Here is a 14,526-nt window from a genome sequence, read left to right on the forward strand (position 1 = left end):
CAGCCCCTCCCCCGGGGACCAGACACATAGGCAGTTCTGGGCCAAGCTGAGTCACAGTTGAGGATTTATTGCCAGTGTTGGGGGTGGGTGGGGGAGTCCGGGTGGCTGGGGGCTCAGAAGGGTTTGTGACTAGACACTGTGGGGGCGAGGTGACAGGAGTGCTGCTGCTCCTGTCACCCCAGGTGGCCCCAGGGCTGATGTCCCCACATCCTGCCTCCTCACCAGGGCCTCAAAAAGGGGGTCTACTCACAGGAGGGGGTTTGGGGGTGCTTCCAGGGGTTAGTCTGCACCAGTAGACTGACTACCAAGGAAGCTGGGGAGTCCTTGTTCTCAGGGGAGAGGCCTCGGGCCTTGCTAGTGCAGCCCCAGCTCAGAGCTGGGTGTCAGGCTGGGTCATTCTCAGTTTTGGGAAGCTGGCCAGCACATCTCAGCAGCTTGGGGCTCCCAGACCCTAGTGGGGACTGAGGACAGGGACGTGAATCCCAGCTGATCTCTACCCCACATTCTTGGTGTCTTCAGAGCTGGGGGTCCTAGGCAGTTGTCACTTCTGCATCTTGGGCTTTTGAGCCCCGACTTACACACAGACTGCGGTCCTCAGGGTCACTGTCCTGCAGGCCCCCCCTTAAGCCCCGTTTCAATCTGCATCAGGTCAATGTGCTCTGGATGGGGATGGGGGTCGGGGGAAGCCCTCCTTCCTGGCCTCCCAGGCCAGGCCCACCCCACCCAAGACAGACAGACACACACACACACACACACACACACACACACACACACACCTGAGGGCTTGACAACGTAGGGACACGATTTGGCCACTGCCTTGGGGGCCAGCAGAAACCACCACCCCACCGATTTGGGAAGAGGGACCAGCGAGGGGTTTGCGGGGTTAGTGGCCTCCCAGGCTGAGGGCCGTCCTTGTGGGTGCCCCGCCTGGCCCTGCCTGAGGGGACGTGCGTCCATCCATCGCGGGGTCCGCGGCAGCCATCGTGCGGAGCACAGGCTGAGCATCAGTGAGGATTGTGAGTCAGGACAAAGGAGAGGCCTCAATCCAGGCTCAGGGAGACACGTCCCCACCCCCGCAGACCCATGCCTCCTGGGGAAGTTGAGGCGGCCGACTCAGCGTGGCCCAGGGGAGAAGATACGACCTCAGTTTGGGGTTCATGGAGCCGTTGCCAGGCTGAGGAGAAGGGACAGGCCCCAGATGCCTTTGCCCTCGGGCCCCTCCCCTGCCTCCAGTGTGTGCTGGGAGAGGAGGCCAGGCTGGGGCGCCAAAGGGGGCCGCACGCCTCCACCTTTCACCCTCTTTCCTTGCCACAGGCTGGGAGGCCCCCAAAGTGCTTGCTGGCCTGGCTGAGGGTGAGGTCCAGGCCACTGTGGGAGACCCCGGCCCTGGGGGAGGTGGGAGTAGCACAAGTAGCCCTGGCCCCCCCAGGGCCGGGGCCTCAGGCAGAAGCAGGGCCCAGGGGTGCCCCCTGCAGGCACATGGAGCGGTGGGCCGGGGGGCCAAGGGCACCAGTGTGGCAGGGAGGGGAGGAAGGAGAGAGCGTGGACAAGAAGAGGAGGCGGTCTGGTGGCTGCCCCCTCGGTCCAGCTCACGTAACAGTCACAGGTCACAGGGCTGGATGGAGGCACACACTCACTGCCACAAGCACAGACAGACAGACAGACGTGCACACTGAGGCTGCCCAGGGGACAGTCAGCCAGTGCTGTGGGGCAGGGAGCCAGCTGCTGCCTGTCCACCCTGGGGGACTCCCCCCCCAGCCTAGGAGCCCACGACCTGGCCGGACCACGTCTCGTGGGGAGTGTGGGGAGCCAGCTGGGTGAGCACCACCTCCACAGCCTGGAACTTCTGGTTCTTGGGCGGGATGGGGCACATCTTGTAGGTCACCTCGTCGCCCTCCACCGGGACGTACTCCCCCTCAATGCTGGAGGCAGGAAAGGGTCGTCAGCCCCGCAGTGGGCCCCCTCTCTGGACACTCCCTGCAGCCTGGCCTAAGGGCAGCCTAGCGGCCCCCCCCCCGCCCCGCTCGCCAGAACCTCAGCCCTCTACCTTGTAACATGGGAGGCATAAACTGTCCTTTCCTCTATGTTGGGGATTAAGTGAGATGAGAAAGGGTGCAGGGGGGTCCCTGAGGCTTTAGAGAATCTGTGACCTCCCCAGGTCATGCCTAGGATTAGGGTTGGGACACAGGCCAGACATACCTGTCCCCTCCTACCTGCCTGCCTGTGGCCCCTTCTGGGCAGAAGGGCCCAGGGGCTGGCCGGGGCCTCCCAGGCCCCTGAGGCTGAGACAGGATCCCAGGGCTCAGCTAGAGGTTCCTAAAGCTCCTGGGAGCTGAGCCGCCCCCTCCCGCCATGCACCCCAGCTCTCCTCCTCCTCCCAGTGCACCCAGCCCCTGAGGGGAGGAGGAGAATGATCCTGGGGGACCCAGGCCTCAGCTGTGAGGGGAGAAACCTGGGGAGGCATCTCAGAGGCCCTGCTAGGACGCTGCAGCTGAGAAGGAGACAGGAGGGACCACTGAGATGGGGGCTGGGGGACAGCACTCACTCTGACACGTGCACAAAGATGTCCTCGGATCCGTTCTCAGGGGTGATGAAGCCGTGGCCTTGGGAGCGGGAGAACTGCTTGCAGACGCCCTTGAACACGGGGCCAGCAGAGGCGCGGGCTGTCCTAAAGATACAGCAGGGGAACTGGAGCTCTGGCCTAGGGACACGACCCACCCAGACCCCCAGAACCCAGGGGGTTCTGCCTGGGGACCCAGCCTCAGGAAACCCTCCCCCACCAGAAACTGCATTCAATTATGCTGATTCACTCAGCTCCTTGCACTGACAGAAGCGGTGTGGCGGGGGGCAAGTGCTGGGGTGGGGAGGCAGTGGGGGGCTGTCCCAGGGCACTCAGAAAGTGGGTCTCCTGACTCCCAGCCAGCGCCCCTCGATGCACAGCACCCCCTCACTCTCCCCTGCAGCAGCGATACCCTATTCGCTCCTCTGCCACTCATTCCTTCTTCCTCATTCATTTATTTATTTGTTTCAAATTATAAGAGAAAGTTTATTTAGAAAGTTACAGAGGTAGCAGGAGTGAGCCAGCTGGGCTCTGAGGACTCAGGAAATAAGTTACGAAAGCAAAAGAAGGGCCCTGGGAGCTTAGAGAGGGAAGGGCAGGAGTAAGGGGCCCCAGGGGGAAGGAGGGGGGTCAGGGGAGGCGAGTGCTTTTGATTGTTTATTAAGCACCTGCTCCGTGCCTGGCCTCCTGTTGGACACAAGGGACACTTAGCACTTGCCATAAAAAAACCCTTCCTTTGGCCACACCAAGTCAACCTCCCTGTGGATCTGATAAACCTCCTCTGCCTTCCCACCCCGTCAGTGACTGTCCCCAAAGGCCCACCCCACTCCAAAGGTCAACCCTGAGCCTCCATTTTTGCCCAGGCTGGTCCATCTTCCAACTTTGTCCTTCACCTGGTATACCTTCCCATCCCAGCTGAGACATCCCCGTCACTAACGCCTAACTCTGGGTCCTCACTCCCACCCCTGCCAGAGGCAGTGAATGGTGGACGAGTTCCCTCAGAATTGTGTGCAGCTTGTGGGCTGAGACTTTGTAGAATTTAACACTGGATCCCCTGGCCAGGAGCTCAATAAGTCTTTGTGGAATGAATGAATGAACATCAGCAGTTACTGAGAAGTCCACACACAGCTCTCCTGTCCTTGGGAAAGAACAGAGGCTGGAGAAGGATGGGGCTGAAGCCTGTGCAAGGGGCAGGTACTCACGCTGAATACGTCCTGGTCCGCTTGGTGGGCAGGGGACTGGGCAGGTCCCGAGATGAGACACTGCCCCTGTCCCAGACCCTGCTGCCTTCCCGGTGGAAGGGGAAGGTGGGCCAGACGGGGGACTTTGGGGAGTGGAGTGGGGGCACGACCGGGGACGAGGTGGGCTCCGAAGTCATGGTGGGGCCAGGGGGAGAGCCTGGTGGGCTCCCGGGCACAGGGGCCAGTGAGGGGCTCGGGCGTCCTTGCAGGCAGGGCCCGGCCCGGCCCTGCCCGGAGGCCTCTCCAGCCACAGGCTCCGTCTAGAAGGGGAGAGAGAGGAAGAGGTGAGTGTGGTCCAGGACCGGCAGCTTCTGGACACTGAGCACCAGCCTGGAGGGCCGGGCCTGCCTGCCACTCCTCCCAGAATGACATCAGGCCACTCGTGGCCTTTCTCTGACTCAGTGTCCTCACCGCAAAGACAAAACATAGAACCTTGCTATGGGCGGAGTTGTAGTCCCCTAAAATTCACGTGTCACAGTCCTACCCCTGGTGCGACAGTGTTAGAGACGGGGGCCTTTGGAAGACAGCGAGGTTTAGATGAGGTCAGGAGGGTGAGGCCCCAGGAAGGGGTCAGTGTCCCTAGAAGAGCCCCTGGAGGGCTTGCTTCCTCTCTCCCTGGCCTGTGAGGACACAGCGAGAAGAGGGCCATCTACCACCACACCACGCTGGCACCATGAGCTTGGACTTCTGGCCTTAGAACTGTAAAACGGAGTGCCTGACGCTTAAGGCCCCATCTGTGGTATTTTGTTACGGTGGTCCGCACCGAGGAAGACGGGTTCGAAGTCCTTCCAGCTTCACGTTCGATTCTCTAACTCCGGGGGGCGGGGGGGGGGGGCTGGGAGGGGGGAGGGGTGAGGTGGCCGACGGTCAGGAACACAGTCAGGCCCGAGCGTCAGCAGTTTCAAATCCACAGATCTGGGTTTGAACCTCAAGTTTGAACCTCAACTTTGTCATTCATAACCTGGTGACCTCTACTCTAACGTGGTAGGTGGGTGTGTGGACTGTGGGCCCAGAGGGCCTGGGTTGGAATCCTGGTTTCTCTGCCTACGGGTTCTGTGACTGTGGTCAACACTCAAACTTTGACTCAGTTTCCTGTTCTGTAAAATGGGGATAGTGTTGGTTCTGACTTCACAGAGAGGTTGCTGTGAGGACTGAGTGACTTTCTACATGCTGAGAACAGGGCGAAGGCGTGGTGAGCTCTCGGAAGGCTGGCAGTTCTTCCTTAGCCCCGTTCCCTCCTCCCTAAAATGAGACTGAGAACACTTACCTCCCAAGGTTGCTGAGGATTCAATGACTTAGTGTGTGTGACAGCACCTAGCATCTTGTAGATACCCAATCAATTGCTATTATCAATGCAAACCAACAGAAATTCCCGGTCAACAGCTCAATGTGCAGATAACCTTGAAAACATTCATTCTATATTTTCCTCTACTGAGGAGGCAAACATACCGTATTTTGCCGAGTATAACGTGCACCCAGGTTTTTGTGCATTACTATATCTATGGCATCTAATCATTTATACCCATGCCCAATGAACATCCTTATTTTTCCCCTCAAAAATTTAGGCAAAAAAGTGTGCATTACACATCACAAAATATGGTAGTTTCCCCACCCTCCCTCTCCACAGGGGTTGGGAAGCCTCGGACCCCAAGAGGCTGCTGTGGGACCCCGGGGAGAAGAGCTCAATGCACCAAGCCGGCTGTGGACTGAGCCTGGGCCAGGCAGCCCGCCACGTGGGGCCGGGCAGGATGCCTGGACGGAAGAGCTCCAGCTCAGCGCAGGATTAGCTATGACCTTGGGGAGCAAGGGCTTCTCTGCACGAAGGAACGGACAAAGCCCACTTCACCCCTCACAGGCTGCGGGGGCCTGGCTCAGCCTGGATATGCGAAGAAACTCCTGGAGTCCACAGTCATGTAGGAGTCAGGGCGGTGGGTTCTCCACCTTCTCACCCCTCTTCCTAACCCCAACCCCTCACCCAGAGGCTCTGGGGTCAGAGGAGAATCCCTGAGCTGCAAGTCTATTTCCGGCCTCCACATTGCCCCACCCCCAAGCCTGGAGTTTCCAGGAAGGAGTTTAAGGCTTCCCAGGGGTCTAGAAAGCCCGGGGAGCCCACCAGACACCCCACGGTAGGGCTGGAAGAGCGAGGAGTCACTTGTTCAACCCCCATCCCAGCAGCAGGATTCCTGGCCCCTGTGAAGATCACACAGGTGTTTCTGGGTCGAGATGATGAGTAGCTCTGCCAGCCCTGGGGGTGCAGGTAGGACCGCCTCCGCCTGCCCAGGTATTCCCCTCCACCCAGCAGAGCTGGAGGGGCAGAGAATTGCCCCTGATGGCCTCCACAGTCATTGTCATGGGCTCCTACAGTCCCTCACAGCCCTCATAACCCCCTCAAGCTGATGCCAGGTCTTTCGGAGCCCACTCCAACAGGCAGGAGTGGACTAGGTTTGGCTTTTTTATCCCCATTTTAGAGAGAAGAAAACTGAAGCTTCAAGAAAAGAAGGCTTCACACAAACACTTGCACTTGAGTGTTCATGGCAATATTCTTGCTTGTAGCCAGCACACGGAGACCACACAAAGGTCTCTCGGCTGGTGGCCGGACAGGCAGAGAGCGCCGTGCCGCCGGGCAGCAGGGTGTTATCCAGCCAGAAAACGGGGGGAAGTCCTGACACAGGCTGGACCCAGAGGAGCCTTGAGGTCGTCGCGCCAGGGGAAGCACCCAGGCACAAGGGACCGTACGGTGCCTGGTTCCACTCATCAGAAGTGACCGAAATAGGCAAATGCACAGAGAAAGCAAGCAGATTAGCGTTTACCAGGGCCTGGGGGAGGGCAAAATGGGGAGTGACTTCTAATGGGTACAGAGTTTCTTTTTGGGGTGATGGGAATGTTCTAAATTGACATACACAACTCTGTGAATGTACCCCAAACCACGGACTTGTCCGTGGCAGGTGAGTTACATGGCGTGTGAATTATATCTCAATAAAGCTGTTATCAAAAAGGAAGATGGGCAGCAAAGCTCCCCAAGATGCCAGCCAGGAAAGCACCAGGTGCCAGGCTGGGTGTCCCCTACCTCACTGGGGCAAGGGTGGCGGGTGGCGGGGACAGAAGCTCTCCTTCCTCTCTGCAGGAAGCAGGGAGGTCCTGCCCACTACACAGTTTTTCCAGGCCTGGCACTGTGCTTGGTGGTGACAGCCAGTGCAGGGAGGTCCTGGGGGTGGAGGGGAGCGAAGGAGATGGGGGAGGGGCAGAGGCAGCCCACAGTGGTTACCAGGGAGACGCAGCTGAGCTGGGCTGGGCACTGGCCAGCCAGGCCTCCCAAGCCAAGGCCAATCCCGGGCGGTAGGAAGGGGAAAATGCAGTGACTATCCAGGGTCAGCCTTGACAGCAGAGTAGCCCTCTTCTTTCCCCTCCCATTGGCAGGCTCCCCAAAACGGACCAGCAGCATCCAGCCCCCAAGGGAATAGGCTGAGGCTGCACCGCCACCATGTTCCCCCCCCGGGGGTGGGGGGTGGTGGTGGTGCCCTTGGGCAGGAGGGGCAGATGAGGCAACCGCCACAGCGGAGCTGCTCCGGACCCTCTGCGCATCTCTTTCCTCTCCTGGAAACTGGAATCACGAGACTCCCTCCTTGGAGAGCTCCGAGGAGGAAGAGATGGGATGCAGTGTGGGAAGCACAGAGTAGGTGCTGGGCAAGAGGTTGCTCCTCCCAGACAGGGCTGCTAAATTGGGCGCGGAGGGAGGACAGAGGAGGGGGAAGGAGAGACCCAGCTGAGCCAAGCCCAGCCTTCACTCACCTGTTCCCCATCTCCCCAGGGACACACCCATCCACTAGATCTCTGCCCCATCTGTCATAGCTTCCCCTTTTATTAACTTTCTGCAATGGCCCTTTGAGGCTGGTACTATTATTAGCCCATCTCGTAAAAGACAACTGAGGATCAGAGAAGCTAAGCTACTCACACAAGGTCACACAGCAATTAATGTCCAAGCCAGGACTCAAACTTGGGCAGTCTGACTCTGCAGCCTGGAGTGGGAAGTCAGGGGTCCTGGGTTCTGGCCCTGAGTTGTTACTGACTTGCTCTGTGACTTTGGACAGAGTCTTTCCCTCTCTGGGCCAGAGCCCTGGACTTGAAGGAGCTGCACCATGCCCAGCAGCCTAGGAGCCCAGAGAGAAGGGATGCAGAGAAAGCTTTCAGCTCAGGTCCTTGCTACAAAAAGGGGCGAATCAAGACAGGATTTTACTGTCTGAATGCCATATATCTGCAGAAGTCTTTTCAGAACAACTTAACATTTTTCAACCTCCCAGTTGCCCTGAAAGGTTGCAGTTGGAATTGTCTCCATTTTATAGATGAGGAAGCTGAGGCTCCGAGAGGATAAGTGAGAGAACCCAGATTCCTCTCCAGGTAACCAGTGCTCTTCCTGTGAGGACAAACACTGTTCCTAGTTCAGCCAAGACAAAGCTGGAGTTTTCCCAAAAGGACTCTCCCCGAGAAGCTAAAGGGGAAAATAAACTCCTCCAGGAGCAGAGAAACAAATGTGTCTGTAGAACATTTGTTTCAACACTAACAGACCCGAAGCCCAGCTCCCGAAGGCCCCGGTGTGGCAGTCTGGGGGCGTGTCCTGCCAGGAATGGTGCCCTTCAGAACGGTGGTCTGAGCAGGCGAGGACAGCTCAGGCCCCAGGGTCCCTGGCTCCACAGTGCTGTGGCTGAGGGACCCCACCCCTCCTTCTGAGTCTCAGAGTTCTCATTTGTCAAATAGGGCTGATCACGGAGCACCCTGTCCCCGCTGTGGGAGGGGGCCGGGGAGCTGTGAGTGGGCCTACCAGCGAGGGGGCACCCCCCCCACACACCTGGTTTGGCTCCCAGCCAAGCCCCTCCTCATTTGCCCGTGTGCAGGCTTAACCCCAGCTGACCATGATTCTGCAGATGAAAGCGCCCAGGAGGCAAAAACAAAACATCAGAGCTCTTGGGAGATAATCTGAGGCCTCCCTTTGACCCCCTGCGATCCAGCCAGCTTTATGGGACCTGGGACGGTGACTCAGCCCTGGTGCTGGGGCTCCTCCAATTCTCAGCTCCTCCAAAAGGACAGACAGGAAATGGCTGGCAGAGTTCTCACTTGACCACGTGAATAAGCTCTCCTCTGGGGCAGACCCGGGAAAGCAATCTGGCTTAACCTCCCAGTGCCAGGTGGCCTGGGACAAGCACCTGACCCCGGCTACCTCAGCTACACGTATTTCCACTGGTCCAGATGACTAACAAGGGTCCGTTCAACTGTCCCCTAAAGTCACTGAACCTACGTGCATAAGTGAAGGAACACCAAGTGCTGGGTGCCAGGGCCACACACGTGAGAGGAGGCAGCCCCGCCCAGAGAGGACTGGAGCCCTGAGTGGGAAGCCTGACATGACAGGTCATGGCTACTCCAATACTACTGATTAGCAACCGCGTGCCACGTGGGCCGCCGGGCCCTTTGCCCCATTTCCTCATTTAGTCCTCACAGCAGCACTGTGCGGAGTAGCGCCCCGACTACTCCCACTCTTCAGAAGAGTAAACCGAGGCTCAGAGAGGTGAAGAGGATCACTGGGGTCGCCCAGCCAGTCAGGGGCAGCACTTCCACAGCCCGGAAACATTTGCGGGGTGTAGATTCAACTCCTGCTGGAAGGTGGGGGGAGGGCTAGCAAGTCCCCGGAGAAGGGAGGGCTGGGGTGTGGAAGAACTGGGGACTCAGGGCTCAGGCTCTATTCCTGGCTTTGCGCTGACTCAGACCATGACCTTGACTGAGTCACCTGCCAACTCTGCTTAAAAACAGCTCCCCCAATAAAAGCATTCCAACCCAAGACCCCACTGCGGAGAAGCAGACAGGGGAGGAAGAATATGATGGCCTAAAAATGGGAAGGACAGGGGACACAGGATGACAGTGGAAGGGCTTTCTGAACGTTAAGGTCCTGTCTAGGGTGAGCCCCAGGAGGGGAGGGAACAGCCTCAGGACCACCGGGCAAGGCTGGCACTTCCCCGGCCCCTCCCCCACCCTGCCTCCCAGACACTCCTTAAAATACCTCAGTGCCAAAGCCGCTCCAGCAGCTGGAGGTGACCTAATTAAGCCTGGTTCTTTCCCCATCCATGGTGTGGGGGGAAGGGAGGGGGGCTGCCCCAGCCAAAACTTAATTTTAATTGAGACACTTTTGTTCTGGTCCTTGCCGCATGCCCATGCCGCCGGGGGGCTGCTGGGATTAGGCCTTTGGGCATTCTTGGCATCACCAGGGTGGGGATGTAGAGGTGGGGACCTGGAGAGACACGCTCACATCTCAGCTCTGCGAGACTGTGTGGCCCTGGGCAAGACACTTTCCACTCTGAGTTCCTTTAGAGAAAGGAACAGACTGGTCAGAGTAACATGTAAAGTGGCTGAGCTTGAACTTCCATCAGCAAGACCCCAAAGCTCTTGACCTTTCTAGCACGTCCTGCCTCTCATCCCAGTGACCATCATTTCACTGGTGTGGGGCAGATGGAGAGCCCCACACTGCTTTTTGCACCCCCCCATCTCGCTGCTCCCTATCTTACATGGACAAAGGTCCCAACTGTCCCAAGCCCCCTTTCTACCAGGCTCTGGACCCTTCCTGGTCATGCTGGTTGTGACCAGCTCAGCCAGGCCCTGAGCGCCCTCTGCTGGTGGCACTCTTGGGAATCTACTCCAGACCAGCCTCCAGGTGTCCCCTCCCCACCCACTAGCTGCGTGTGGCCCCCGATGCTCCCTAGCGAGACCCACTGTATGGCCAGTGGCCACCCCTGAACACTGCCCACCTGTCTCCAGGCCTGGAACTGCCCTCTGGCCTCTCCCAGGCCAGTGTGAGTTCCCACTTCCATCTGTCCTTCTTTTGGAGGGTGGGCCAGACAGATCCAGAGGGGCGGGGCAGGTACGGGAACATAGATGTTTTAGAAAAAGACTTGAAGGACATGGTAGCGGGGAGGCTGGGAGGAGGAGACATCCAGAATGTGGAGGCCTCATCCAGAGGCCTCTGAGATGCAGTTTGATTTGGGGAACTGACTCCCCATCCCCTAGGGGGCTGGAGACAACCCCTTCTCAGAGAGAGGCCTGTAATGGAGCAGAGCCAGGCTGGCCCGACGCCAGGCCCCCAGAGGTTGCCCACCCCCCACTGGGGTGCACTTCCGCCTCCCCGCCCCCCTCGCAGCGGATGCAGCAGTTCACACTCAGTGTTTATTATTGTTCTCTGCATCCCCCTCCCCTCTCCTTGGGAAGAGGCTGCCGGCTGGCAGGCTGGCAGGAACCTGCCGCCTCCGTTGTGGGTGCCAGTATCATGGCCCCTTATCTCCACCTGGACTCCTCGTGCCAGGGTCAGGCCACTCAGGGACTTGGCTCCTGCTGAGCCTGCCCCAATCCCTGTATTCCACCGCTGGGGGCCCAGAAGCCTCTGGCTTATCACCCCTGCCTTCCAGGGGCTGTACCCCAGCAAGAGTGGAGGTCAAAGCAGGGGAGAGGGGTGGCCTCAGGAGAGGCAAAAGGGACAGGTAGGGTGGCTCCAAGGTGAAAATAGTAGCATGGAGCTACCTCTCCAAGCCAATCATCATAATTAACCCCATCACATGGGGAAGAAGCAGTCAAGATAAGACAGCTGCTCCCGGTCCAACTGTCGGCTCCAGACGGCCCTTCCCCCGCACCTCCCACCGCCCTAGCCCCAAATTCCTGGGGACAAGGCCCATTATGTCCCCTCCTGCACTTTACTTTCAGCATCTGGTAGGAGCACAATTATTCAGATTATTTCTCCAGTCATTTCTCTCCCCCTGGTTCCCACACAGGAGGCTGCAGCTTGGCAGGTGCCTGCTCTGCTTCTTGAGCCAGACACAAGTCCCAGACACATACGCGCAGACACATGCTGTCTCACGGGGAGCCACACAGCCTCGGCTTCCCTCGGGGGCCAGGGAGAGGGGTGTGGGCAGGGTGGGCTCCTCTACACACCCTCCCACATCCCCTCTGTAAACTGGACGGGCTGGTCCAGCCCGGGGGAAGGTACCCACCTTCCCAGCACCCCCCCCACATCCCTCCTTTGCCCCTGCCAAACCAGTTTCTAGAGCTGGTGTGGACTCAGACCCCCTCCAGCCCCTTACCTCTCCTTGGCGGCTGAGGTCAGGGAGCCGGCTTCAGCACTCTGCCGCTTCCGGGCACTTGGAGCCGGGCGCAGGGGACGGGTCTGAACGATGTGTTGTGTGTATGAGCGCGTGCCTGTGTGTGTGTGTGTGTGTGTGTGTGAGCATGCGGCACCTCAGCCCCTCACTCACTCACACACGCCTTCCTCCTGACGTCAGAAAGAGCAGGAGGGAGGGGCTGGGGTGGGAATTTGTACTCCCTGCTTAAAGGCACACAGGGCCCAGACACCACCTCCTGAGTCAGGCACAGGCTTGGGGAGAGAGTTAGCTGCGTCTCTCGGGGCCCTAAAGCTTCTTTTTTTGGAAAGTGGCTTTTATTGCCAGGCCAGGGTATAATTTGCCCTGCCAGGTGGGAGTAACTGCTGAGGAATGCAGGGGAGGAAGAGCTGGGGGCAGCTTGCATTCCTGCCAATTAGAGAGCAAGTGGGGTGGCGAACAAGCAAGGGAGCGAGCAAGCATGAGCGTGAGTATACCTGTGAGTGTGCCTGCTGGGGGGGCTGAGGGTGGGGCTGAGTCTGGGAGGGTGGGGGCCACAGCAGAAAGGGCCCCCTAGAGGGTGCTCCAGATGAGGGCAGGGACGGGGAGAGCTGGGTCCCCAGGGACTCTCGTACTTCTCTCTACCCTCTGGACCTTCAGAGTGTCCCTGCTTTCCTTTAGCACCAACACTGTGCTCACGGCTGCCCCTTGCTTGGCTCTGAGATCCTTGTGAGTGAACGGACGTTGGCAAGTCACAAGAACTCACCGCTTTCTCAGGGGGCCCTTGAGATATTTGTTTTGAATAGAAGAGGACCCTAAGGGAGTAATAGGCTTGCTACACACACAGCGTGGGAGTCTCTCCCCACGCCCCCGGAGAGTTCTGCGTTTCCCCCCGCAGACCAGCCCCCGGTGTGAGTCTCAGCCCCAGCACTTTCAGGCTGTGTGACCTTGGGCAAGCCTCTTACGACTCTGATCCTCCACAGCCTCATCTGTAGAGCAGGGAAGAGAGGACCACTGGGGCTTCAAGTGCAATACGGACAAAAGCCATAGCTCAGGGCCATATGGAGGAGGCATCACAGAGGAGTTTCCCCTCCTCCCTCCGGCCCCTGCTCCTTAGCCTCGGAGTGGACAGAAGGAAGCCTTTCCCTCCTACACCCTTAGTACTACTGAAGCAGGCTGGTACTGTCAAAATAAGTCTTATTAAAATAAAAAGGGAGGATGTAACAGGGAAACAATCGTGAAAAATACCAAAGACGAGTAAAAATAGCCAGGAAGTGCACTGAGGGTGTCCCACTCGTGAGGCCACCTGCTTTGTCCTCGTTTCAAGCTCATGGCAGCCCTGCACTTCACTATGGTGGCCCGTCTGCTGGTGCGGAAACAGGCTCAGACGGCAGGAGGGGCTGCCTGTGTTCGTTACCCGGTCAGAGGGGCGTTTGGACCCAGGGCACGCAGCCCTCCCACATACCCTGCGGTTCCAGAACCTCCCAGATCCTGGGTCCTGATCCCGGAGAGACGGGTTGCCCGAGACCCACAGCTCTGACTCCTCGTCACCCGTCGGAGGACCTGCCCACAGGAATCTTCCCCCTTTTTCCTTCTTCTCTTCCAAAGACAATAATAGTTTTCATCATCTCATCTGCTTCTTATAAGTAGTCTGTGAGGTTTACCTGGGTGAGGAAACAGGCTGGGAGGGATGCCGGGGCTCCCCGGAGTCGCCGAGCTCATTGAAGGGACTGGGACAGAGCAGCCTGAGCCCCGGCTCCAGACCTGGACCACGGTGGAGGCCTTGTGATTCTCACTGCCCACCCCCCGCTGTCCCTTCTTCTGGGAACTGCCCTGCGCCCGCCTGGGGACTCCCCTCTCCTCTCTCTCTGTCCACAGGACCCCTGGCCCAGGCTCGGCCAGTGAGAACCGGTGCTAGGATGTGGGCAGAAATCTCCATGCCGCTGGCTCTCATCCCCATGGCTTCTGAGTCTGTGTAGATTGGCCTTGGGCTGTTGGTGGACCCAGAAGGGGGGTGTGGGGGTGTGGGAGGGGGTGGATTACAAACAGGGGCCAGCAGAGGGGCATGGCCAGGGAGGACTTCTCCAAGCTAATGATGTTTAAGCTGAGTCCCACCTGACCAGAGAGAGCCAGCTTTGCCAGAATCCAGAGAGAAGACATCGTCGGAAGAGGACGGTGGGTCAGAAGGGCCCTCAGATGAGCATGAGCTTCTGTATCCAGGGGGGAGGAAGGAGGCTGGTGTGGCCGGGAGGCCTGGTGTGCTGTGAATGAGGCCAAGGGTTGGGCAAGGGCCCGGGGCCCGGCCCTCCCTACACCCTCTCTGCCTGTCCAGCCTTCTTTCTCCAAGGCTCCTCCCTGCCAGCTGGTGAGCATGTGCCGGAACAGTGAATGGGGGAGGCTGGGCGAGGGTCGAAGTAGTGTTATGATATTCTCTCGACAGTGAGGAGAGGGCACAGCTGTTCATTCAGGAAATGAGCAGCCCGAGGCACAACCTACCCACCCACATGCAGTGAGTAACAAAGAAACTGTCTGCTTCAAACCAGGGGCTCTGCCACAAAGGCTATTTTTGTGAAAAGCTGAGAATTCAAAAGCCTGTCTC

General features: G+C 58.7%; 1 protein-coding gene across 3 annotated transcripts; it reads right to left on the minus strand.

The window, feature by feature from the left end:
• Positions 1–47: 47 nt before the first annotated feature.
• CSDC2 (cold shock domain containing C2) lies at positions 48–14,163 on the minus strand. 3 transcript variants are annotated; one of them, XM_053662238.1, is made up of 5 exons: positions 14,043–14,163; positions 11,913–12,027; positions 3,763–4,061; positions 2,546–2,668; positions 48–1,922 (listed from the first exon to the last, which is right to left on the minus strand). In XM_053662238.1, exons 3-5 carry the CDS (start codon positions 3,936–3,938, stop codon positions 1,760–1,762), a joined length of 462 nt encoding a protein of 153 aa, XP_053518213.1. In that variant the 5' UTR covers positions 3,939–4,061; positions 11,913–12,027; positions 14,043–14,163; the 3' UTR covers positions 48–1,759. The 3 variants fall into 3 exon arrangements, with proteins under 3 accessions (XP_053518213.1, XP_053518214.1, XP_053518212.1); XM_053662239.1 differs by lacking the exons at positions 11,913–12,027; positions 14,043–14,163 and adding an exon at positions 13,592–13,611; XM_053662237.1 differs by lacking the exon at positions 14,043–14,163 and having other exon boundaries at positions 11,913–12,208.
• Between the last annotated feature and the right edge of the window lie 363 nt (positions 14,164–14,526).

Source organism: Artibeus jamaicensis, unplaced genomic scaffold, assembly GCF_021234435.1.
Source record: "Artibeus jamaicensis isolate MK-2021 breed Jamaican fruit bat unplaced genomic scaffold, CSHL_Jam_final contig_233, whole genome shotgun sequence".
Taxonomy (NCBI): Eukaryota; Metazoa; Chordata; class Mammalia; order Chiroptera; family Phyllostomidae; genus Artibeus; species Artibeus jamaicensis.